The following is a 27,592-nucleotide window of genomic DNA, read 5'->3' as shown; positions in this document are numbered from 1 at the left end:
CACATTTTATTTGAAATATAAAATTTGATTTTGCTTTGTGGGTTTTTGTGTGTTTTGTACATTTTGGTTGTAATTTAACAATGCAGTGCAACATTGCTTAAACAATGATGCTTATACATTTTTCATGCTGTCTTCCACCCAATGGCCTCTATGCATGTAAGTAACTGTGACCGAGTGACATTAACTTTTCTCCCTTTTTCCATTTTTATTTTAGTTTGTTTCATTAGCATTAAAGAAATTAAAGCTGCATTATATTCTTTTGAAAGCCTGATCCTCTTCAGTATAATAAAAAATGAACTTTTAGAACTTATGTTGGTTTTCAGAACCTAGGAATGCAAAGTAAGGTTGTTCAACGTTGCTTGTATCAATGCAGATTTATGTCTGGAAATTCAAATTTTCCTTCAGGATGTACCAGATGAGTGCAGCAGCTGGTCACCAATCACTGTTGGCTATGAGCCCTGCACTGAATATGTTGGTCCAATAGCCATATGTGAAAATATACCGCTTGGTATTCCTTTCACAGGCTAAAATCAGGCTTGAAAGCTACAACCCTAATTGGGCCTGTGCTGTGGTCAGTAGAGAACGGAAGTAGGGATTGGTGTTATTTGGTAGTGGTTGGGAGGCAGGGTAGGTGGGTAGGACAGGCATTCGGGATGTTCCTTGAGTTTAGGTGCGATTGAAGAATAAAATCAGAAAATGCTACAAAAATCCAGCAGTAGGTCAGACAGCTTTTGCATGGGGAGAGATGGTTACTGTTTCTGGTTTAATGACCTTTCATCAAGATGCTGAAAAGTTAGAAATCAATCAAGTTTTAAGTAGCAGACAAGATGGAGACACCAAATAGAATGTCTGAAAGTGGGTAACCAGAAGAGGCTGAATGACAGATGCGGTGAGGGTGCCAGCTCAGAGAGGATAATGAAGGCTTGATGGTCCCAGCTGACCTCTCTTGAGAGATGAATGGAAACATAAAGAAAAAAAGGCAGTCATTGCTGGAACTGTGAGACATAAAACACTGTGGGTGCTAGAAATCTGAAATGAAACAAACTCATGGTAAGGCAGCATCAGTGAATGGAGTAAAACTGTTAATATCATATGTTGATAAGCTTGCATCTGACTGTCTAATTGCGATTGGCAGGCTATCTGAAACAGAAATTTTTTCCAACATTTAAAATCTTAATTAAATGCATCTCTCTAGGATGTGTAGGTGCTAACTGCATGTGTTAATGTCTATAATTGTATTATAATAATATAATGCAGCTTTAAGCGCATGATGGAATTGTTTATAAGACTCATAATTTCCCTGTAAGTACACCTGGAATGTCACAATGTTTCCTCCAACTCTCAACAGCAAAAATAACCCTACTTTCACTGTGAAAGAGGTGACTTTAAAACATTAAAGACCTTGTTGGTTTTTCCTTTAACAAACTATGGAGCTGAAAACCTTATTTTTAATAGATATACTAGAGCTACTGTAGTTTTGAATGTACCATTTGAAGCATTTCTGCTTCCATTTATGGAACTATTTAATGCATTTTTCACATTTTATTTTGGACTATAAATAAGCCTCATTTCAGGCTTACCTGTCTGATGTGCTTTCACTCTTCTTAACCAGAAGTCAACCAGCTGATACATCCACGATGTCTAATAATTTAGTATATAATTGGAACTTGAGAGGAAGGAACTGGAACCAACAAGCTCCCCAAGGACAGAGCGTTTTGTAGATGAATTGGCATTTAGCAGGAAGCACTTCAAATCACAGGACATGCATATTTCATTACTCTATTGAGTATATAAGTCTGGGATCAACACATAATGGTCATACAATAACTTCTAGAACCCCCGGTGTAGAATAGTTTTTATGTCTGCAATAGTTGGAATGTTTCTATGTTTGCAACTTTTTTTTTGAAGTTCAATTGCAGGCAGAGGGAGCAGTTTATCGTGACATCATGATCAGCACAGGCATTATGGGATGAAGGGCCTGTTCATGTGCTGTATGATCCAAGGAGAGTTATCATGGGATCCAAGGAGAGATAGCTGAATGGATAACAAATGGGCTCCATGAAAGGAAGCAGAGGGTGATGGTGGAAAGTTGCTTCTCAGAATGGAGACCTGTGACTAGTGATATGCCACAGGGTTCAGTGCTGGGCCCATTACTGTTTATCATCTTCATCAATCATTTGGATGAGAACATACAGGGCAAGTTTGCTGATGATACAAAAGTTAGTGGTTTTGCAGATAGTGAAGATGGTTGTGAACGATTGCAGCATGATCTGGATCGATTGGCCAGGTGGGCGGAGGAATGGTTGATGGAATACAGAAAAGTGTGAGGTGTTGCATTTTGGGATGTCGCACAAGGGCAGGACCTACACAGTAAATGATAGGCCTCTGGGTAGTGTTGTAAAGCAGAGAAATCTAGGAGTACAAGTGCATGGTTCTATGAAGGTCGAGTCGCAGATAGATAAGGTGGCCATAAAGACTTTGGCCATCATCAGTCAGAGTATTGAGTGTAGAAGTTGGGAGGCCATGTTGCAGTTGTATAAGACGTTGGTGAGACCGCATTTCGAATATTGGGTGCAGTTCTGGTCACCATGTTATAGGAAAGATATTGTCAAGCTTCAAAGAGTTCAGAAAAGATTTATGAGGATGTTGCCAGGACTAGAATGTGTAAGCTATAGGGAGGTTGAGTAGGCGGCGTCTATTCCATGGAGCGTCGGAGGATGAGGGGAGATCTTATAAAGATATACAAAATCATGAGAGGAATAGATCGGGTAGATGCACTGTCTTTTACCCAGAGTAGGGGAATCGAGGACCAGAGGACATAGGTTCCAGGTGAAGGGGAAAAGATTTAATAGGAATCCAAGAGGTAACTTTTTCACACAGAGGGTGGTGGGTGTGTGGAACAAGCTGCCAGAGGAGGTAGTTGAGGCAGGGACTATCCCATCGTTTAAGAAACAGTTGGACAGGTACATGGAAAGGACAGGTTTGGAGGGTTATGGACCAAGCACAGGCAAGTGGGACTAGAGTAGCTGGGACATTGTTGGCCGTTGTGGGCGAGTTGGGCCGAAGGGCCTGTTACCACACTGTAATTATCTATGACCCTTTGGAGCAATATTTCAACTTTTTAACTAGTAGGTTGAGTCAATGTGGTTTTGGGTTAAGATATTTGGCAGAGCTTTTCATTATTAACCTTCCCATTTCCCATAAAGTTCCCAATATTTTCTCATTTGCTTTGATTGCAGCCTATTTTTTTTTTTCAGAAGGTCACTGCATGTGGGATAAAATGACTATTGGCTAAAAGAAAACTGCCAATAAAAACCAATGAATAAGTACTTACAGAAAAATTAAGAGCCTGCTTATCACATATGTAATTGACTAAGATATTTGGCAGGACATTAAACCATTGGAGATGCATTTTCCACATTCTGTGTTCACTTATATTTTATTATTGACTAATGCAAAATACTATTGAAAATATCCCTTAATTCATTTATAACAGACCCAAATACAAATGAAAATGTACATGTCCCATCTTACTACCAACCATGTTTTGATACATTTTACCTGAAGGAAAATCAGATTCCAGTTTCAGTAACATTCATTATTCAATTATAATATCAAATACATTTCATCTCATATCATTTGTAAATGTGTTTTTAGTAAAATTAATGTTTAATTACAGAATAATGCATTATTGTACTACTTCAGAATAAACAGTAATTATTTATTACTTTAAGTCATAATAGATTTTGTAATCCATGTCTCGAAAGTCCCAGGAATGTTTAAAAACATGTTTAACTTAGTGGTCTTGATAAATCTTCAAATATTTAATTTACCATGGGTCTCCCTTTTAGTCTTTGATCAACTAGATCTTGTCACATACGAAGAAGTAGTAAAACTGCAAGCCTTCAGAAGGAAGACGCTAGTATTACTAGGTAAAAAAAACTATATTTTGATTGCATTAATCTTACAATTGCAATTACTAATTACTGTGCAAGATGTCCTTTAAAAGGGAATAAAACTTTTTTTTTGTCTTTTTTTAATTTGCGGGAAAGGAGCCCATGGAGTAGGACGACGGCACATTAAAAATACTCTTATTACAAAGCATCCAGACAGATTTGCATACCCTATACCACGTAAGTGCTGGATTTATGTGTGAAATATTCAATGGTTAAATCCTTATCAAAAATCATTGTATTTTGGCGATGTTCATGGTTGTTATATGTTTGGTATATCTCTGCATTAAAAATATCTATTAAAGGCCTCCACCGCCTCCTGTGGCAAATAATTCCACAGATTCACCACCCTCTGACTAAAGAAATCCTCCTCATATCCTTCCTAGAGAAATGTCCTTTAATTTTGAGGCCATGACCTAGGTCCTAGACTCTCCCACTAGTGGAAACATCCTCTCCGCAACCACCCTATCCAGGCCTTTCACTATTCGGTAAGTTTCAATGAGGTCCCCCCTCATCTTTCTAAACTCTAGCGAGTAGAGGCCTTGCGCCGTCAAACGCTCATCATATGTTGACCCACTCATTCCTGGGATCATTCTCATAAACCTCTTCTGGACCTTCTCTAGAGCCAGCACATTCTCAGATATGGGACTCAAAATTGCTCAAAGTACTCCAAATGCGACCCGACCAGCACCTTATAGAGCCTCAGCATTATATCCATATTATTGTATTCTGGTCATCTTGAAATAAATGCTGGCACTGCGTTTGAAACTTAACGCAGTGTGTCCATCTTTTCTGGTTCTTCCTTTAGTGAACTGGCTGAGAACTGGTATAGATCATGGATAAATAAACATAGACAGCTGCAGCTTTGTATCAAGTTTTGCTTGGAAGACATTTTAAACATTTAAAATATGAAATTGCTGACTTTTTCACCCAGTAACAATGGAATGCATTAAGATCATGCCATCATTCTGCCACTATGAATTGGTTCAGTATTAGACTACTATTTGTGGAGCTTCCTGGACATTAGACTAAATAAAACTCTTCTAAGTTAAAGCATCTGTGTTCAATACAATTGTTAGAATGTTTGGAGACACAAGGAACTGCAATAAAAGATGCAAAGTGCTGGAGTAACTCAGCAGGTCAGGCAGCATCTCTGGAGAACATAGATTGGTAATATTTCAAGTCTGAAGAAAAGCCCAGATTCAAAACGTCACCTAAAAATGTTCTCAAGTGATGCTGCCTGACCCACTGAGTTACTTCAGTACTTTGTGTCTTATATCAGAATATTTGATGGTTCTCTGCAGTGAAAGATCAGTGATATAGACCAAAATGGAAAAAGGGCTCTTCAATCGATTTTTACCTGTGGGTTGGAAAAGTGGATGGCAAGTAGGAAATTTATTGCCACTGTTAATCACTATCCAGTGGTCTGTTGTGCTATTGCAAGTAAGAATGTTATTGTTCCATTTCGGGGCATATGACAATAAAACACTTTTGACTTGATCTCTTCATGGCCTTGGATTCCCTTTTCCAGCTCTACAAATTCTCAGAACTCTGTCTTCCTCTAATTTCAATTTCTTGTGTATCTCTTACGTAATTTTCAATCAAAGCCCAAATCTATGCAATTCTTTCCCCAAACTTAACCTATCTTTCACTCCTCATTTAAAATCCACTTCAACGCATGCTGAACTTTTAGTTTCTGCTTTTAATATTCCGTTAGCATGGTGTAGTTCTTTTCATCTGATTACATTCCTGTGAAAAATCTTGAGATGATTTACGATGAAAGACTTATATGAAAGTTGTCATTATTGCCAGATGTTACTCGGCCTCCATATCCTAGAAGATAAGAAGAATATAATCTGTTTTGTCTTAATCTGTAGTATGCTTAAAGAGTTTCATGCTAAAATAATAAAACACAAAAAAATGCTTCAAATGTTGGTTTCACTTTCAAAAGGTTACATTGTTTGTCAGGAGAAAGTATAATATGAGCTATTGATTTAAAAAGGCCCTGCTTTCAGGGAAGAAATTGCATCGTTATTTTCTCAAGGCCAATTAAGAATGAGCAATAAATGCTGAGTAGCCACAGTCACACATGACACATGTATCAATGGACCTTCTGAAGAAAGGTCTCGACCCGAAACGTCACCTATTCCTTCACTCCATAGATGCTGCCTCACTCGCTGAGTTTCTCCAGCATTTTTGTCTACCTTCGATTTTTCCAGCGTCTGCATTTCTTTCTTAAACACATGTATCAATGGTCAGAAAAGAATGATGAATCAACCAGGCATGAGTTGGAATCCACATTTTCATCACTGATCTGTCACTAATGTAAGGCTATTTTTCTTCATAGACACTACGAGACCTGCCAGAAAAGATGAAGAAAATGGCAAAAATTACCATTTTGTTTCACATGATCAAATGATGCAGGATATTTCCAATAATGAATATCTGGAGTATGGCAGTCATGAGGATGCAATGTATGGAACAAAGTTGGAAACGATACGCAAAATCCATGAACAAGCACTCATTGCAATTCTAGATGTTGAGCCACAGGTCAGTAAAATTATTGAAAATATCATCATTCTCAATGAAGGCCTTGTTTGTTCCATCGTTTTGAGTCTGTATTAATGCACTGGCCTGACTGTTGCTGGACTTTCTATCATAACAGTGGTGTTGCAAGCAGGGCCGGCCTTAAGCCAATTGGACCAATTGCTCCCAATTGGGCCCCCCGCCTAAGGGGGCCCCGCGCTAGAGTAATCTACTCTCGACTCGTCAAGTACACACAACACATTGCAATATCTATGTAACACCACATTACTGGTTCTACAGAGATTTCTGTGGTTTCTGTAAATATGAGTAAAAGACTAAGGGACATCGGCAGAACATATTTGAGTGGCATAAGAAGAGGGGTGTAGCCAAGGCAAAGAAGGCCGAAGAAGAAAAGGAGAAAGATGCATTAGATAAGTATTTCAGCAGAACTATCTCAGAAAATGTAGAAGAGCAAGTGGAGCCACAACACAGTGAAGATGATGACACTGAAGGAAGCCAGTCTGAAGAAGTTATGCAAGACAATCAAAGTGGGAATTTATTTACTGAAAGTGAGATCGGCCATTTTGAAAGTGTTGAATTTGACAAACAAGGAAACTCGCCTGTTGACACGACTGCTGGTGCCTCTGAGGCAAGGGAGAACGTGAATTCAAAATCTGCCAGTTTTGTAGAATTAACAGATGATTCTACAACCTTGCCAGAAATGCTACGTCAGAGTACACAATGTTGATGGAGAAACTCAGCGGGTGCAGCAGCATCTATGGAGCGAAGGAAATAGGCGACGTTTCGGGCCAAAACCCTTCTTCAGACTGATGGGGGGTGGGGGGAGAAGGAAGGAAAAAGGGAGGAGGAGCCCGAGGGCGGGGGGATGGGAGGAGACAGCTCGAGGGTTAAGGAAGGGGAAGAGACAGCAAGGGCTAGCAAAATTGGGAGAATTCAACGTTCATGTCATCAGGACGCGAGCTGCCCTGTCACCTGTCACCTAACACCTGTCCCTTCACCTCCCCCCTCGACTCCATTCAAGGTCCCAACCAGTCGTTCCAGGTGCGACAAAGGTTCACCTGTATCTGCTCCAACCTCATCTACTGCATCCGCCGCTCTAGATGTCAGCTGATTTACATCGGCGAGACTAAGCGGAGGTTGGGCGATCGTTTTGCCGAACACCTCCACTCAGTCCGCAATAACCTACCTGAACTCCCGGTGGCTCAAAACTTCAACTCCCCCTCCCATTCTCAATCGGACCTCTCTGTCCTGGGTCTCCTCCAGAGTGAGCAATACCGGAAATTGGAGGAACAGCACCTCATATTCCGCCTGGGCAGCTTGCGTCCTGATGGCATGAACGTTGAATTCTCCCAATTTTGCTAGCCCTTGCTGTCTCCTCCCCTTCCTTAACCCTCGAGCTGTCTCCTCCCATCCCCCCGCCCTCGGGCTCCTACTCCCTTTTTCCTTTCTTCTCCCCCCCACCCTCCATCAGTTTGAAGAAGGGTTTTGGCCCGACACGTCGCCTATTTCCTTCGCTCCATAGATGCTGCTGCACCCGCTGAGTTTTTCCAGCAATTTTGTGTACCTTCGATCTTCCAGCATCTGCAGTTCCTTCTTGAACACATGATGCCAGAGTGTCAGGGACCATTTAGTGAGAAAAGGGACCACCTACAATTATAGTAGAATTTTTTCCCAAGAATGAGAGTGGATCACGTTTTTCAAAATTTTACTGCAAAAGAAAACTACCAAATGGTGAAATTGTAGATCGTCCATGGCTAATATACTCTGTATCAAGTGATAAAATCTTCTGTTACTACTGCAAGCTTTTTGATAATAACACAGCAAATGCACTTGCAAGTTGTGGTTTTAATAACTGGCCGAACATTCATACCAGACTAGCTGAGCATGAGAACTCCAAAAAGCTTTTGCAAGCTATGATCAGTTGCTGTGAACTGCAGCAAAGATTATCTGCTGAAAAGACTATTGATGAACTGATAGAAAAAACTAATCACACAAGAAGCACTGGCATTAAGTTTTTGAACGACTGTTAGCCACTGTATAGTTCCTAGCAAAAAGAAACTTGCCATTCCGGGGATCTGAGGACCACATAATGGAAATTTCCTTGGTGTTTTTGAGTTGCTAGGAAGGTTTGATCCGGTAATGCAAGATCATCTGTAAAAAATCCAGAATAAGGAAATAAATTATCATTATTTAGGAAAAATAATCCAGAATGAGCTTATTAATATAATGGGTCAAGCTGTTTTACAGGAAATCATTTTGCAAATCAAGGCTGCTAAGTATTTTGCAGTAATTTTCTTGACAATCCCAGTGACTGACGCATCTAGAGAAAGGAGTTTTTCCAAGCTGAAACTGATCAAAACTTACTTGAGATCATCAAATCAGCAAGAACGTTTGAACAGTTTGGCAATTATGTCCATTGAATCTGAAATTGGCAGGAGTTTAAACTTAGACAAAATTCTAAAAGACTTTGCAGAGTCCTCTCCTTTCCCCTACCCTCAGTCACTCCCTCCCTCCCTCCATAAAAAGCAACATCTGCAGTTCCTTCCGCCACAGGTTAGCTGTTAGCTGTGGTTTAGATCCCGTTAACGTGACGATTGGACCAGCTTGTAGTGTGTGTGTGTGTGTGTGTGTGTGTCTCACGTGAGGGTGGGTTACCGCAACGGTGGCGGCGGAGAAGACGGACCTGGGGGGACGGGTAGACGGGACCGCCATTGCCGCAGAGGGCGGGCGGGGGAGAGGGGTGAGTAATGAGGGAGAGAGAGACGAGACCATGGCCTTCATTGCGCCTCCGCTGGGCCTCCACTCAATCCCCCCCCCCCCCCCCCCCCCCCCCCCCAGCCGCCAATGATGGAGGAGACAATAAACAAGTTACTGTGAGGAGGGGAGAGAGGAGTTTGTGAGTGGGGCGGGACAGGCCACCGCTGGTGGGGCAGGAAGGCGCGTCGCCATCTCGCGGCCGTGGCATTAACTGACAGGAGAAGAGACCAATCTACGTGGCGCTGACTGAAGGAATCTGTGCATGCCCGGTTTTTAAGGGGGGAAGGGGTACCAGGGTTATGTTTCTGCTTGTCAAACCTGCAGTAGAACTCATTCAGGTCGTTGGTCAGCTGACGATCGTCCAAAGAGCAGGGGGCTTTCCTCTTGTAGCTGGTGATTTCTTGCAAGCCCTTCCAAACTGAAGAAGAGACACTAGCTGAGAACTTGCTCCTCAACTTCTCAGAGTACCTTTCCTTGGCAGCTCTGATTCCTCTTCTGAGCTTGTACTTGGCCTGCCTCTGAGCACTAGATCAGAGTTTTAGTTATGTATAGAAGATAGACAGACAGACAAACACAGACAGACAGACAGACAGACAGACAGAGAGAGAGACACACAGAGAGAGAGAGCAACTTCTTCAGAAGCACTAGAAAATATTCGGGTGCATCACATCTTGGTTTGGCAATTGCTCAAGTCTGCAAAAAATTGCAGAGAATTGTAGCCCAGTCCATCACACAAAACCAGCCTCCCACTACCCCAATCCCATCAACTCATCTATTCCATGCTGCCTTCGAAAAGCAGCCGATATAATCAAGGACTATTTGCATCCCAGTCATTCCCGTTTTCCATTCTCCCTTCGGACAAATAATGTAAAAGCTTGAAGGAATGTGCCACCAGGTTCATGAACAGCTTCTTCCTTGCTGTTGTCAGATCACTGAATACTCCTCTGAAGCTTAGGGTGTAGTTTGGATCTCCCAGCCTTTCTCTATAACTGAATGCCATAACAATATAACATTACATTCTGCACTCTGGTATTTTATCTTTGAACTACTGTTATGCATGTGCATGATTTGATAGGATAGCGCAAAGTTTTTCACTGTATCTCAGTATAGGTGACAATAATAAACCAATACCAATCAATGCCCAGTACGGCTCAGATCGCCATGGGTATGTTGATATGTGGATGTCTGAGACATGCTGACACATCAGATATTCCATTCCGCCACTGGGATCAATGGGTTGGGAGATTGCAACCTTCACGTGGTCCGCCCTGTTTCGACGAATGCAATCAACCCAGCGTGCACAATCAAATAAGATCAAATAGAACAAGTTGTCGTACAACTTTAGGCTGTGCACGCCATACGCAAGAAGAAGAAGACTGGGATCAATATTGAGTTCAGGAGCTGGGCAGTAATGCCCCTGTCCCCCTTAGGAAACCTGAACGGAAACCTCTGGAGACTTTGCACCCCACCCAAGGTTTCCGTGCGGTGCCCGGGGGTTTTTGTCAGTCTCCCTACCTGCTTCCACTACCTGCAACCTCCGGCAACCACCTGCAACCTCCGGGAACCGCACGGACACCTTGGGTGGGGCGCAAAGTCTCCAGAGGTTTCCGTTCAGGTTTCCTAAGTGGGACAGGGGCATAACATGCTCGGCTTTATACCACCATAGGCTGGCGATCTTCATTTGGATGGGTTTCTGACCCTTGCATGGTTTCTTGTGTTATATTCACTTTTATTTCATTTTAATACATTTAATTATTTGTTAGTATACACTAATTAAAAATAATTACATTTCTGTATATATTTTAATGGTTTTTGTTTTTAATTATTTAAATCTATTTGAATAATGTTTTCATGTATCCACCCATTCGAGGCATTCAAAAACTATTCAAAGGAATTTGGCATAGTTGTTATCAAAGTGTTCTGTAAGACTCAGTGGTGTGCTCTTCTGAGGAACAATTGAACTTGGAGTTTGCTCCACCTTTAGGGAGAATTTTTAGGTTTGTTCCTCTGTCTGGAAATAACAAATCCAGGTAGGATGTCCAGGCAACAAATCCATGCAATCACTTATGTCCAGGACAGTGCAGCTCTGTCCAATTTTGATGAAGTACTAGAGGGTTGCCTCACTATAATTGGGCCAACAAAATTCTCAATGCTTTTAGGAAAGTAGGAGAGGAAAATATATCGCAAAATACTGTGATTAAACACATCATTTAATTATACAGCATTTATAGCAATTTCATGTTTTCTGCAATGTATGAGAGAGCAGGTTACATTATGTTGTACAGTAAAAATAAGCACATTTTATTTACCCAATTAGAATTACAGATGACTTTAAAATTGAACAAATGAATCCAAATCAATTTACCATTGCTTACATTTTAATTTATTTAACTATTTTTCATTGCAACAAAAAATTGCTAATTACAAACTTCAATTACTAGATCTAAACATTTATCCATTTCTTAATAAATGATTAACATTTTTAAATAGCCTAAGTGTCCAAATAATATTCACAAATAATTCACAATAAAACATGATTTTTAAATCTCATTTACATTAATTTATAGGCCAAATGGAAGGAATTTAGTGTTCAATTGCTGTAAATTAATGTCAATTTAAATCAGCTTTCTAGTGAGATCCTGTGAACGCGCTGGTTTAGAACGTTCACATTGCGGTAGATTTGTGCCCTCAAATGCCCAGAAAAATACTGCGGGATATAATGGGCCCAAAATTAGCTACTCGCAACATTAAACTTTGTATAAAGGGATCTTAAGAAGCCCTTTTTAACGTAAAAATAAACAGCCTACCTTCTGTTGTCCCCTGTATGAGATCTGGCCCGTTGTCGGCGGTCGGGGGTTTAGAGGTTAATTTTTAACCTACTATAACAAGTAAGGAAAGCCCTTAAAACTAATCATAGCTCAAGCGACGGAATCTTCCAGCGATTTTTAGCTAATAATTAACTAGGCTGAAAAAACGCAATTTGAACAGCCTAGGAAAAATCGCGTTTTAAACCCGCCCCCCTCTAAAAGGCGCCAAAATCGCGCACCCGGGCTGGGACAGATTTTCAGCGATGCTTCAGGTAGGCTTTGCAACATACCTATAAGAAGGCCGTGGGTCATGCGGTAGAAGGCGTAAGTAGAAGAGGTGGATACTTAATGATCAGCATAAATTTGATGTGCCGAGGCGTTGTATGACCTTATCGTTCAATAATTAATCCTTAAATTTCTAAAAAGCTCAGAATGTTAAGCCATTATTCCCAGATTTGATCTTTGAACTTTAATGGGGTGCCTGACCTAAGAATACAGCATATTCACTTGCTCCTTCCCCACTGGACATTATGCTTGACTAGGCCTGAACAAACAGTCTAGCAAAATTGTTCACTTGTCTCACACATGAAGAATCACCACTCAAACAAGATTCACGTAGGAAGACTTTTATCAGTGGAATATTACACAAGTTTAAAACCTTCAGCGCGAAAATGGAAGAGAAACTATACATTTTAAAATGTTCTGAGTTTCTGTTTCTGCCTTGACTGTATTTCTATTTTCCTATGTATTTTATGAACAGAGTTTCTAAGGTTATTTTGAAATCTCTCTTAACTAAATTGTCTTGGGGCAGAAAACATTTTAATTGGTGTTTCATGCACATTGGATCCTAGGAAGAACTGAAAGGTGTGTGAGATTTTTATTAAAACTAAACCTATTCATTTTGAAGTAGCTGGAAATCAGCATAAAATGATTATCATTGGATTTATCTCCATTCATTCTATGTAAAATCTCATGCTTTGCAATTATACTAAATTTGAAAGCTACTCTTACAATATTGTGTAAAAAAATTGAGAACTTGTTAAGGGGAGTTAATAATTAAAGGTGTTTGAGAGAAATTAAGAATGTGAACAAAATAACAATTTGTCTGCTACAGAGATTGTTGTGCAAAGCTCTCATGAGAATGAGCAGCTATACAATTCTTTTTGCCTGTCAGTCCATTCTGTTTTATTCAAGTTTGATCATTTGATCTGTTTCAGAGACCAACAAAGGAGTATCAGACAGTCTAGTGTCCATGATGACTATCTTGTGTTGTATTGTTGGTCAACATGTGTTCTAATTTTTCAATACAAGTCTTGCCCTATGCAGGTTTAAAAAAAAGTAGTCAAACAATTGTCTTAAATATCATCTTAATACTTGTATTGTTCTTGCTTTCATTTAAATTTCCTGAAGTGAACAGAAGTGAGCAACCAAACTTTGACCTTGTTGCAAATGAAGTTCTACCTTATTACTAAGGATACATTCTGTTCTTCTGTTAGGGTTGAGAGATTCAATTATTGCACATTTATGTGATTGAAACACATGAATGCAGTATTTGAGGTATGTGCTTGTTCATACCATTGGTTTAATTTAATATTCAACTCCAGTCTTTATTGAGCATCAAACTTATCACCCACAGGCACTAAAGGTTCTGAGAACTGCAGAGTTTGCTCCATTTGTCGTTTTCATTGCTGCCCCGACTATTACTCCTGGCATGACTGAGGTAAGAAATAAATATGTTTTATATTTAGTGAATTCTCTGTTCTGCTATGTTTTTATTAGTTAACTGAAATGGATATACATGAATTCCAATAATTAGAGACAATTATTCAACTTAATAACTTGTTACTGTTAAACCTTTCAAATGTAGCACTTATTGTCACAGTTACAGCTGAACAAAGTCCCTTAGGACGGACTGGAACACTTTGTTTAACAATACTATCAATAAAGTTTTTTCGAAAGGTGTTCAGGTTTTTAGTTTTCTCAGGCTGATGCATGCGTTGAGTCCATAAGACTAATATGTGTGTTGAAAGTCAAGATCAGTTCTTCAAGTTTATGTTAAGCTTCAGTGGAATGCTAAAAGGCTGAAGATATGGTGAGGGCACAGTAATTAAAACACTAGGCTAGCAATGTGGAGGCCTAGTCTAACAATCCATAAAACGCAAGTTGAATTCCCACAATGGCAGCAGTAGGATATAAATTCAGTAGATTGAACAATGTGGGATTAACTAGTCTCCATAATGGCCATCACTTAACCACTGGAGTGCCATAATAGTTGATCTGGTTTACCAATTACCTTGAAGGGACAAATTTGACTTGGATGGGCATTTGTGATTTCTGATCCATGGCAGTACAGTTGACTAAAGGGGCTGTCCCACTGCAGCGACCTAATCTGCGAGTTTAAAAGTGTTTGCACTCGACTCAAACTCGCAACATGGTCGACACGTAGTTCTAGGATGTCCTATGAGGTCACTGGAACTCTCCTTCATGCTCGAGGGAAGTTCCCGCATACTCGGAGCCTCAGCTAGGTCGCGGAAATTTTTCAGCAAGTTAAAAACATTTCCGCAAGTAAATATTGGTCGGCATGGTTCTTTTTAACTCGTAGAGCAGTGGAGTGGGGTCGCTATTTAGTTACATGCAGTCGAGGGCAGCCGTAGGCAATCTCCTTCGCTGACCGGGCATTTTAATTGGCTCATTGGAGTTTTCAGGACCAAGGAAAACCGACCGGTAGGTAAAATGCCCGCTAAACTTTATTATAAGATGTCTGTCTTCTTAAAAAGTGTCTCCACTCCTTCTCCCCCCCTTCTCTCTCCCCTCTCTCCCCCCACACTCTCCCCGCGCTCTCTAAAGGACTTACCGTACACTGTGCAGCCGTCTTTTACCTTCCTCTTCATCGCGGGTGTGAATTTCAGACAGCGCTCCCCCGCTTTACCTGGCCCCCGCCTTTGCGATGTGTTTGTGTGTGTGTGTGCAGTCGGTCAATCCAGCTCGCGGTTTCATCGCTGACGGTCGATCCAGCTCGAGGTTTTCCAGGCGAGTGCCCACGAGCATGAAGGTCAAAGACACTCTTCTGAACTCGCGGATTAGGTCGCCGCAGTGGGACAGCCCCTTAACCTCTAAGATAATCTTTCAGTCGAATCAATCTTAATTTAGATGGCCTAACCACCTTCAACCTAGACACTAAATTCCTACACAGCAAAGCTGTTCATAGTCCAGTTGACCATGCAACCTCATGAACATCTGGGGTCTGGTACAATTAATTTTGGATATCTATTCCAAACAATCAATCATTAAGCAATCAATATACATATAATTTACTTACAGAAATATATGATGCAATCAGCCTGATAGACTCCTCCAATATAATCCCAACATACATCCTAACATTTTGTGGCAGCAGGATAAGGGAAAATAATCCTCCTTGTGATTATATCCCACCCTCTACCTCAGCTAATGTAATAGTGCTTCTCTATGTTGAGTAACAATTAGAAGTGCTGAGAGTAACTGGGACAATAATATACTCCAAGAGAAGGATCATTCTGAAGAATGGCTGAGTAACACCGCCACTGATCCAGCTGGTCAAACACTGAGGATATAAATATCAGACTGGCAGTTAAGATGAAGTATATACCCAAATGACCTTGTCCTCATTAATGCTGCAGACAGCATTGGTGGTGTAGTCCTACATTCACACAAAGTACATCCTTTGGGATATTCCATGGTAGTATAATCATCCTCAATGAGATACTCAGAACAGGTCTGGCACCTAACAACAGGGCATCTATGAGGACCATTCAGAGTAGCAAAGATTCATTTCACCATAATTTGTATCCTTGTGGCCAAAACACACATACCCTTTAAACAACATGACAATCAATACTACTTAAATGCAAAAGGGAGTGGCATTAGATGCATCTAAAATTGAGATGTGAAATAGTAAAGTTACAATACAGTATAAACAATTAATAATAAAAACACCATGCCCTTGAGAGCCTAGCAACCATACAACCAGTGTGCTAGATCACAACTTTGCAGTCCTCTCTCATGCTGATGTGAATGTTGGTGAATAATTAAACTGTTAATGGAAGGAGGAAGCTACATGAAAATTCCAATCCTCAAAAATGGAACGAAGGGCATAAACTAGTGTGTGAATACAGAAGATAAAGTTGAACCACTTGCTCCCACGTTATTTAGCAAGAAGTGACAAATCTATGATGCATCTCTGCTTCTTCCTCCTGAGAGCCCACAATCACAGATGGCAGTTTTCAGCCATTTCTGTTCACTCCAAATTAAACCAATTCAGAGTTGACAGTTAAAAAGGTGAGAAGACCAGGTGGCATCCTGGCTGTAGTACTGAAGATGTACACTCCAGAACTCAACATACTGCTGGTCAAACAGTTCCAGTACAGTTCCAACACTGCCATCTATCTGACAATGTGAAAACAATGCAAAATGCAAGATCTGCCTGACTAATTATCACCCACTCAATCTAACAGCCTACAGCAAAGTAATGGATGTTGTTGACATTACTATGATGTGGCGCATACTCCTGAGTAACTTGTACAATTATACATATTTTGAATTTTGCTGGGACCACACAGCTATAGATGTCATGACATTAATCTTGAGTGAAACATGGATGCAAGAACTCAATTGCAGAGGTGAGGTGAAGTAACAGTCAGCGACATACAATATTATTTGACCGAGTGTGGCATCAAGGAAAGACACAAAGTGGTTGAGTAACTCAGCTGGTCAGGCAGCATCTTTGGAGAACATGGATAATGTGACATTTCAGATTAGGATCTTCCTTCAGCATCAAGGTGAAGCACAATAAAGCGAGTCACATATTGTAAACTCCAGAGAAAGCTTTATTAAATACGAAGGAACTTCAAAACAATAGCAGTGTGGCTGAGGGAATAGATGCGTGGCCCTCTGCCAGGCACACACAAAAACTCCCTTTTTAACTCCTTATCTCCAACCCCCGCCCCTCAGTCACACGCTTCTTCTGAGGGTTCGACTAAACAAAGGCCCGACTATCAGATGGCGCCACAAAGGAAGCAATGTAAAAATGGACATTAAGGGAAAAGGAATCCATGGTTGGAGTGATACCTCGTACAAAGAAAGATGGATTTTGGTTGTTAGTAACAAGTCATCGTAGCACCAAGTCAATGATGCAGGAGTTCCTCAGTACAATGTTCCTGGCTCTCACCACCTTCAGCTGCTTCATCAATGACTTCTTCCTACCATCAAGTAAAAAGTAAGAATGTTTACTGTTAATCATTCCATTTAGAACACCTCCACGAATGAACCAACATTCACATATAAAAAATAATATTTACACTACTCAGTGGTGCCAGACAGTGATCATCTTCAACCACCTACCTTTGATATTACTATCGCTAAAGCTTTGTTAACAACAACCTGTGTGTCACCACTGACAAATAACTCCATTGTACCAGCCACCAAATAAACATGGTGTCATGTGTATTATGCTGCAAGTGACTCTCAAAATCCCCTTTTCCACTGTCAACAAAGCAAGAATAGGATGGAATACTGTCCATTTGCCTGGATGAGTATATCTCACGGCCCCTGAAGGTTGATGTCAACAAGAACAATGCAGCCACCACACTGATCATTGATTATTTCCACACCTGGCGCACCATGACTGCAATATGTATCATCTACTAAATGGACAACAATCATTTTCTTGGGTAATTCTGACAGTACCCCAAAAAGTCACAAAGACCACCAAGAAGGACAATGACAGCACATGTAAGGGAAACCTTCTGCCAGTTCTCCAAAACACTCACCATCCTCACTTTGAAAAGCATTATTGTTTCTTACTTATCACCAGTCTAAATTCCTCAAACTCTCTCCCCAGCAGTCCTTCACTAGAAAGACAACAACAGTTCAAGAAAAGGCTGACCATCAGGTTTACAAGGGCAACTAAGGATTGCCCATCGGTGCCCTGATCATAAAAAAGATTTTTTTTTTCAAGGTTTCAAAGTCAGTTTCTTGTCAGATGTACCAATTAAGGTAGTGAAATTTGAATTACCATACAACCATGCTAAGTGAAAAGCAACAAGACACACAACCACATAAAAGTTAACATAAACATCCACCACAGTGGATTCCACATTCCTCACTGTGATGGAAGGCAATAAAGTTCAATCTTCTTCCTCTTTGTTCTCCCACGATCGGGGCAGTTAAACCATCCGCAGTCGGAGCGATCAAAGACCCCACAGCCGATGATCGAAGCCCATGTCGGGTTGATCGAAACTCCCGGGTCGGGGTGGTTGAAACTCTCCATGGCATGGAGATCCCGAGTCGACCTCTTCTTACCAGAGATCGCAGGCTTCACGATGTTAAAGTCCGCAGTCCCCGCAGTTGGAGATTCGATCCCCGGCAAAGGGATCGCAAGCTCCCTGATGTTAAAGTCCCGCAGACTCCTGTGGCTTGGAGAGCCGGGTCGGTCTCCAGGAAAAGCTGCCAATTCCACGATGTTAGGCCTCAGTGCAGACAGAGATACGATACGGGGAAAATTTGCATCTCCGTCGAGGTAAGAGATTGAAAAAAAGGTTCCCGCAGCACCCGACTGTTGGCGAGGCAGCCACTGCTGGTGGCGCCACCCGGTGTTTACAAGGTAATGGAATATTTATGATGGGAGTGGTTTGGTGAATTAAAGTGACAAGTGCGCGGAAGCTTAGGGTCATGTTTGTGTGCTGAATGGAAGTTTGCAGCAAATTGGTCACCCAATTGGTTAGACAATAGACAATAGGTGCAGGAGTAGGCCATTCGGCCCTTTGAGCCGGCACTGCCATTCAATGTGATCATGGCTGATCACAGTTGCCCCTGGTTCTGGACTCCCCCAACATCGGGAACATGTTTTCTGCCTCTAGCGTGTCCAAACCCTTAATAATCTTATATGTTTCAATAAGATAACCTCTCATCCTTCTAAACTCCAGAGTATACAAACCCAGCCGCTCCATTCTCTCAGCATATGACAGTCCCACCATCCCGGGAATTAACCTTGTAAACCTACGCTGCACTACCTCAATAGCAAGAATGTCCTTCCTCAAATTAGGGGACCAAAACTGCACACAATACTCCAGGTGTGATCTCACTGGGGCCTTATACGACTGCAGGAGGACCTCTTTGCTCCTATACTCAACTCCTTGTTATGAAGGCCAACATGCCATTCGCTTTCTTCACTGCCTTCTCGAACTTTCCTTCCTATTAATTCGGGAGTCTTTTGTAACTCTTCCTGTACTCACTTCCCCTTCAACTCCATCTTTATACTCCCTATTTGTCAATCCCTCCCCCCCACTATTTAGTTTAACCCCACACGTGTAGCCCTTGCAAACCTGCCTTCCAGAACGTCGGTTCCCCTCCAGTTAAGGTGTAACCCGTCCCTTTTGTACAGGTCACCCTTACCCCAGAAGAGATCCCAGTGGTCTATAAATCTAAATCCTTGCTCCCTGCACCAGCCCCTCAGCCACACATTCAGATCCCCTATCTCTCTGTTCCTGTCCTCACTAGCACGAGGTACTGGAAGCAATCCAGAGATAACCATCCTAGGAGTCCTGCCTTTCAGTCTTACCCACTCTCTGAACTCACGTTGCAAAACCTCCTTCCTCTTCTTCCCGATGTCGTTTGTGCCTACGTGCAAAACTACTGCCGGCTGTTCACCTTCCCTCTCGAGGATGTTCGGAATTCGGTTTGTGACATCCTGAACCCTAGCACCAGGGAGGCAATAGACCATCCTCGCGTTTCGCCTGCCGCCACAGAATCTCTTGTCTGCTCCTCGGACAATGGAGTCACCCACCACTATGGCTCTGCCCGATGTTGGTCTCGCCGGTCGAGTCCCATCTCTAGGATTGGAGCCCCAGACGTGTCCGCAGCTTGGACTGGAAACATCGTCTCCCCCGACAGTTCCCAAGAGGGCCTACCTATTTTCATTAGGCACAGCCGCCTGGGTCTCCTGCACTACACGGTTACCACCCATTCTCTCAGTCACACACCTTGGTTCTTCCTGTATCCTCGGCGTGACAACCTCACTGTAGGTCCTGTCCAGGAAACTCGTTTTCCCGTATGGCCCTGAGGTCATCCAGCTGCTTCTCCAGTGCCCCAACACGGTCCTTCAGGAGCTGAACCTGGACGCACTTGCCACAGTTGTAGCAGCCAGAGGCTCTATCCGTGTCCCTGGCCTCCCACATCCTGCAAACATCAAACTGCCTCATCTTACCCGTCATGTGTTCACCGTGTCCTGTCCTCTCCAGCTTTTTGCGTAGTCACCTCTCCTAGCCTCCTCGCCGAAGACTCTCGAGCCAAAGACTTGCACTTTACTCGCAAGGCCGCTCCCCAACAGCAAGCCTTGCTTATATTGGCTTATAAATTACCCAATTTGTCACAATCAATAAACCAATATGCGAATTGCTTACTTTACAGCCAATCGCCAATCCTGCCGTTCCCGAGCTTGAAGGATGTGTTCCCAGCTAGTCGCGCCCGGTTTTTAAACTAACCGTTCCTGGAAGGGAACAAAAGAAACTCCCTCTCTGGACGTGGGGATAGAGAAGCTTAATGCAAGTGCTATTTTTGTATGGGAGGGTGAGCGATATTACAGGTGAAAGTAGATGATGATGATGGAGAGGACACTGAAGCTTGGTTCAAAGTCAAATCTTATGCAACTGTCAACAGAGTTATTTTATATATTGGGACCATGGGAGGTGATGGTACAGTGCATGGAGTTTTTGGATGGACTGAAGATAATGGATTTGCTTATCTTAATGTTCAATTGGAGGACATTTTATTTGATTTCACTTAAATAGCCATCATGACAACACAGGTTGTTAGGAGAAATGCTGATGTGATTATTGTCTTGGACCTAGAGATGCAAGAGTTTTTGAATAATTTTGCTTATTGGACATATTGAGGATGGGATAGATCAAAGATAACGTTGGTAAAGTTTTTTAAAAAAAACGTCTGAAAGTTTTGGTCTCCAAATTTGAGGAAGGACATTGTTGCTATTGAGGGAGTGCTTCATGAGGTTAATTCCCGGGATGGCTGGACTGTCATATGTTGAAAGAATGGAGCGACTGGGCTTGTAGACACTGGAATTTAGGATGAGAGGGGATCTTATTGAAACATATAAGTTTATTATGGGATTGGACACGCTAGAGGCATCAAACATGTTCCCGATGTTGGGGGAGTGCAGTTTAAGAATAAGGGGTAAGCTATTTAGAACGGAGACGAGGAAAACATTTTTCACCCAGAGAGTTATGAGTCTGTGGAATTCTCTGCCTCAGGAGGCAGTGGAGGCCGATTCTCTGGATGCTTTCAAGGGAGAGTTAGATAGAACTCTTAAAGGTAGCGGAGTCATGGGATATGGAGAGAAGGCCGGAATGGGGTACTGATTGTGGATGATCAGCCATGATCACAGTGAATGGCGGTGCTGGCTTGAAGGGCCTACTCCTGCATCTATTGTCTATTGTCTAAAAGGTATGTTTACAAAAACATTTTTCTAAGGTTCAAGGACAGGTTTGTGCAAATCCATGATTCATTTCCTTTGCACTGTTTCCAGCAATCTTTCGGGTACTTCTGAGGATTCTGTGAAATAGTACCACGTAATCGCAATATATATATATATATAAATCATTGCTCACTGATTCTGCCAGGACTAAACAAATTCATTTACCATAAGGCAGCTACAGTCAATAGAAACACGACTGTTGCACTGGTGATGGACTATGCCGTTGATTCCTGATATTATCCAGTCCATCAATTTTATCAACTAATTCTGGAGCAGCATTATAGCAGTTCCAGCCTAAGCAGTCGTGGTTGAAAACAGCAGCAGTGGGGACCTAATGGGGTGGGGAGGATTGAGGAAAATTAGACCTTTGAGGAAAGAGTTTGCAGCGAAATAGCTTGGTAAACTTGATACTTTGTAAGTGGCAAATTAAATTTATAAAGCTTGTTCTTCTGCGTGATCTTCAGTCTTTGCCTTTATTTTTTGTTTTTCTGTCCTTTTATTATTTAAACTCACATTTTATGTTCACTTTCTTACTTCCTTTCTGATTTTTACATAGCTCCCAAGGTGGTGCAAAAAGCTACCTGTAAGTATTTGTATTAGACAGGGATGACTGAAAATGGCAATTTAGTTTTTGCAATTAGTGGTGCCATAGTCATCCTTGAGAAGAGTTTTGGTTTTATTCAAGGTGGTTATTATTAGAACATTGAGTAAATGTTGTTGTTGTACCATTTTACTTTTAGCCCTTTTAATCACATTATGGAGAAAATCAGCCTTGTTTGCAAAAAGATATCCATGACATTAGTTAAGTTTCATAAAGATTTTCTTGAAGTGACTGAATCTTTTGATGGTCTTCCTTGAACTTATTTTTTAATTTATCTAGTCCACAGATGTACACTAATTTGTTAATGAGTTTTGCTGATCAAATAAAATCTTAAAATAAACATTTTATCATATTAGTTGGGTAAATGCTGTGTAGTTCAACTTGAGAAACATATTTTATTTTTATTATTTTAATTTTCTTACATTTATTAAATAATTTTATTATTATAATTTTCATTTTAACCAGTTTCAATAAGTTGATTGTAGACACGAGGAACTGCAGATATTGCTGGAGTAACTCAGTGGGTCTGAAGTAGTGTTCCAACCAGAAATGTCACCTATCCATGTTCTCCAGCGATGCTGCCGGACCCACTGAGTTACTCCAGCACTTTGTGTAAGTCAATTGCTGCTTTGCCAGATGAATGTAGAAGAATTTATGATAACTACAACTTGCATTTCATATTGAGAAAGGTCGAGTTATTTCTCAGCTGAATGGGGAAAAAACAAATATTGAGGCAGAATCAATAATGGAAAACCATCAGTTCCTTGGAGACCTGCCAGCTGGTGGCAATCGACTTGGCAATGCAGCCTAGACTTGTGCACTGGCACCCAGCAACACCAAAGCTGGGAATGTGCTGGCAGTCAGATATGCTTTTAACCTCTTGATCTGATTAAATCCAGCAGTGTTCATAAACTGCTCATCACAGGGTGCATCTGGTGAAACCCCATTCTCTTGAATGGTGTCACCAACCTTTATCTGAAAAGTACATTGGGCGTGTTTTATTCACTCTTTATTTCAAAATATATATACATTTAATTAATCAATAGCATTTTTGTATGTTTGCAAATCAATGCTTTTAAAATATCTATTATTTTGGGGTTTTTTCAGCATTGGCAGCGAGAGGTCTAATAAATGGGGGGGAAACCCCCATACCCTGTCATGGTTCTATTGGTTATTGGGATTAAAAAACATATGATCGGCTCCCTCTGGGAGATCTGACATCTTCCATATATTGAAAAGTTTTGTGAGAGCTTTTTTGCAGTTTGCTCCCACTCTAGATAATTTACTCATAAATATGAGAATAACGTCAGAAGTATATGTTTGGCAGCCCCTCTGGGTTGCTCATGCCCCATCTTTCAGACATCAGCACCTGGTTTCTGAATTTAGAAAGTATATGACATCATAGTTTAAGTAATGGGCTTGTACTGGGTAGTTTTGTTGTACTATCACACTTAATCACAAAATTGCAGCAAAACGAATACCAATCCTGCCTCTTCTCATGCGCTGCAGTTAATTAAACATGCATTAAAGATTTGTTTCTTATGGTGAAACTGATCAGAAAACATTTCAAACCATAAGCTTAATGAGCTTGTAATTGATTAAGAAGAAATGTCTTAAAGCTTCACTCTAAACATTTTGCAAGTTTTTCTGTGTATTGTGTGTCTAATTAGACTGGTTAAGAAAAGAAAAAAATGTGAACTCTTCAATAGAATATAAACTGTTGCAAATACTGAGGGATGTCAATCAATCCACGAGGAAACGGCTGATATGGACATTACTTGAGTGTGGAGAGAAGCTAATTTAGTTGGGCTCCAATGGTTGAAATTCAATGTCTTTCTATTCTTCAGGATGAATCTCTTCAACGTCTACAGAAGGAGTCAGAAATTCTACAGAGAACATATGCACACTACTTTGATCTAACTATAATCAACAATGAAATAGATGAGACCATCAGGCATCTGGAAGAAGCCATTGAACTTGTGTGTACTACACCGCAGTGGGTTCCTGTATCCTGGGTATACTAAGGACTGGAGAGAGAAACCATGAACTTTATCATTCCCTAGCAACACCTGACGTTAGACTTTGTAAATGACCATGCATCAAATCTTGCCCCTTATAGACTGCCTAGGATTAGTGTGCCCTAATTTTTTTGACTATTGTTATGTCCTTCTAAATGGATGGAGAGAAAATATCAAACTCTGAAAGTGACAGTGTCCCTTTTTTAAATGTGTGAGGGCTGTGCTTCCATTATTAAAATCAGATCTATAAATGCATCCTGCTCTATAAACATTGGTAAATCCCACATTGATCTGCATTGTTATTTGAACAGTTGCTTGTACTAAGTTTTAATTAAGTAAGCTTTAAACACAAATTTATCCACCCAAATTTTCTTTCCAAATAATGGATCTGCTGAACTTTAAAACTGCAAATAGCCTGCCTATGTGGCTGCCTGTTTGAAATTTAATTTCACATGGCTGGCATTGTATAATAAATTCAGATATTACATCTTCGGATGCCCCCTGTGAATAATTGGTACAAGCTTTAAGCAATATCTTACATCTGCAAAGTTACAGATACCTGCACTCATTTGTTGAGGTTGGATATAGTAGGTGTATTAAATAGATGTGATTTTTTTTCACAAACCGGTCAAATTTAATAAAGGGGATACTGTCATTTACAATTTAAAATTGTACAAACATTTTAGAAATTGGAATCAGGTTTTACTGCATGTGGAGTTACAGAATTCATGCTGTTGGTGTATCTGTGTTGGAAAACTGTATTCTACAGCAACGTACATTCCATTTGTTGGAAAAATTACCCAAGGGAATTATTATTCAAAAACAATTGTAAACCTATGCACATCCCTTGCATTGTGGGCAAGTTTATAAATGACTGATTTTTAATCATGTAGTGAAATGTGTTTGTACTTTGTTGCAATTTAATTTGTTCTAAGGGGAAGAATTTGCAATTTCGCCATTTCAGATATGTGTCGTCTTTGAATATAAATATTTTAATTATGTTCCGTCTGGAAAAATGGTTTAATTTTTATCATTGAATTATATGTATTAAAATGCACAAATTTTACTAAAGAAATACTGTGCGTAAAAAAAAAAGAGATAGTTTGTGGTCAGATACAAGCAGTTCAGCTCACGTCACAACTTCATGCAAACTGGCCTGCAGTGCTACTGAAGATAACGATACAAAAAAATTGCGATTGGACTTTTTTTTCTAAAAGCTTCCCTTTATGTGGTCAGTTTTTGCCTGTTTTTATTTCCTAATTGTCATTCTTCAAGCTTATATGGAGCTTGACCTCACCCAGCCATGTTAAATTGAACAAGCTGCAATTATTGACCTTCAGTACAGCTGCCTAAGACATTATTGTGTTTCCAATTACAGGGCTGTAAGTTCTATACTTTTATAACTGGTCAGTGGTAAGGCCAGTGTGGTGCTGGCCATCGGGAACTGAACAGTATCTCTGGTCATGTAATATAAAAATGAAAATACTGTGGAAAAATGTAAAAGAAAACGAAGCACAATTTCACAACTGGAATTTATTGAGCATTTTCATATTTTCTGGAGTCCATTCCGGTTAAGAGAAAATAGTATTTTATAAAACTGTTCCCATCAGGATTTTAGAGCACAGAGGAATGCATTGTTTGCCTTAAGACATTTTGTAACTTAATTCCTGCTTTCTTTGATGTAATGCCATTCCTAACAGTATTGAAAGGAGATTTACATATCTGTTATACATTTCAGAAAATGCGTATTGTTCAAATGCCGTGGATGCTTTCGTGAAACACAATTGGCAATGGAAATCTGTATTAAAGGATAAGTGGTACAGTTGAGATCCTTGAATAATTGAAAATGTAGATCAACTGAAATGGGAATGTTTTATTTTTAAACTATTTTAATGAAGTTTGAATAATTTTATTGCAGTACTTTTGCAAACACAAACTGCAACTAAACATTAATTACAGTAACAGTGGAACCATTGTTAATGGAACTATTACATTTTCATCTTCGTTTAAGTAGTTAATTTTAGAAAATATACACAGGCATTGATTTAACTGTCAGAGAACACTAATCCCATGGGAACATTAGAGGAATCATTCACTGTGACTAATGTAGATAGGGAAAAATATAAAGTTAAATCTTACTGATAAGCAAGATTAGTATAGTATATTTTTTAGTTGTGCGATAGAGAACAATTTTAAACCTTATATTTGCATGTTGATGATGTTGATAGTATAATATAAATGAGGGATAAATTAGATGAATAGTGTAAATAATTTAACTGCCATATGTAGGAAGGTGGGTCTGGGATGCAATCATGCCATTTTCTGCAAACATGTTTCAAAGTTATCCAAGTTGGCTAAAGTCTATTTTACTTTTCTTTTACTTTTACACACTATTTGAAAATGACCATAATTCAAAAAACCCAGGAGTAAGGGTTTTCATTGACACATTAATAACTAAAAATAAGGTGTTAGAAACTAAATGCATTGAGAGCAAAATCACCCAGATCCCTCTCTCCCCCAATGGTATAATCAGCATGACTTGAAATTGCTTGTCACCGTGAAGCAATGATAAATTGAATATATATTTCTGATAATCCAATTGCATAAACTTATTTTAGTATCATGCAATTTCCCTTCTTTCCCCGCCCACAATATTAACTAGTTCCCTGAAAGTAACGATACAAGTACATAAGATGGTGAGGAAAGCTTTTGGTTTGCTTGCCTTTATCAGTCAGTGCATGGAGCACAAGCATCATGATATGTTGTACAAGTTATTGCTGGGACTGCACTTGGAATATTGTGTGCTGTTGCCGTTAACGAGCTGTTGGAAGGATGCAGAAAAGATTCACAAGTATGTTACTAGGACTGGAGTGCTCAAGTTAGGAATAACTGAATAGGCTGGGGTTTTTTCCCCTGGAACATAGGAGGCTGAAAGGTGACCTTACAGTGGTATATAAAATCACGAGGGATGTAGGCAAGATGAAAAGCCAGTTTTTTCACAGGAAAGGTGAGTCTAAAACGAGAGGACATAAACCTAAGGTAAGAAGGAAAGTTTTAAAGGGACCTGAGCGGTGCAACTTTTTAACACACAAGGTGTGTACGTGGAAATAAAAACTGCCAGCAGTAGTGGTAGAAGTGGGTACAATTACATGGACAGGTATGTGGGTAGGAAAGGTTTCGAGGGATATCGGTCAAGGGCAGGTAAAAATTTCATTTTGTCATTTCGGGGATGACGATAAAATCCACTTGACTCATGAAATGTGGCTAACTCAGGTTGTCAACTTGTCAGCATGAACAAGCTGGGCTGAAGGATCTATTTCGGTGCTGTATAACTCTATTTTTGAATCATTTGATATTTTTTTTAAATCAACGATAATTTTGGA

General features: G+C 40.4%; 1 protein-coding gene across 1 annotated transcript in view; it reads left to right on the top strand.

Annotated features, from left to right (window-relative positions):
• The window catches only part of LOC129702708 (peripheral plasma membrane protein CASK), a 255,618-nt gene extending 230,647 nt beyond the window's left edge, over positions 1–24,971 (top strand). The window contains exons 22-26 of the mRNA XM_055644636.1: positions 3,852–3,932; positions 4,053–4,133; positions 6,301–6,503; positions 13,701–13,784; positions 24,039–24,971. Of these exons, the coding sequence (XP_055500611.1) occupies positions 3,852–3,932; positions 4,053–4,133; positions 6,301–6,503; positions 13,701–13,784; positions 24,039–24,215 (626 nt within the window). The 3' untranslated portion in view covers positions 24,216–24,971. The remainder of the gene's footprint in view (positions 1–3,851; positions 3,933–4,052; positions 4,134–6,300; positions 6,504–13,700; positions 13,785–24,038) is intronic.
• Positions 24,972–27,592: the final 2,621 nt, after the last annotated feature.

This window comes from Leucoraja erinacea, chromosome 13, assembly GCF_028641065.1.
Source record: "Leucoraja erinacea ecotype New England chromosome 13, Leri_hhj_1, whole genome shotgun sequence".
Classification (NCBI taxonomy): domain Eukaryota; kingdom Metazoa; phylum Chordata; class Chondrichthyes; order Rajiformes; family Rajidae; genus Leucoraja; species Leucoraja erinaceus.
This window is presented reverse-complemented; position numbering and strand designations above follow the sequence as displayed.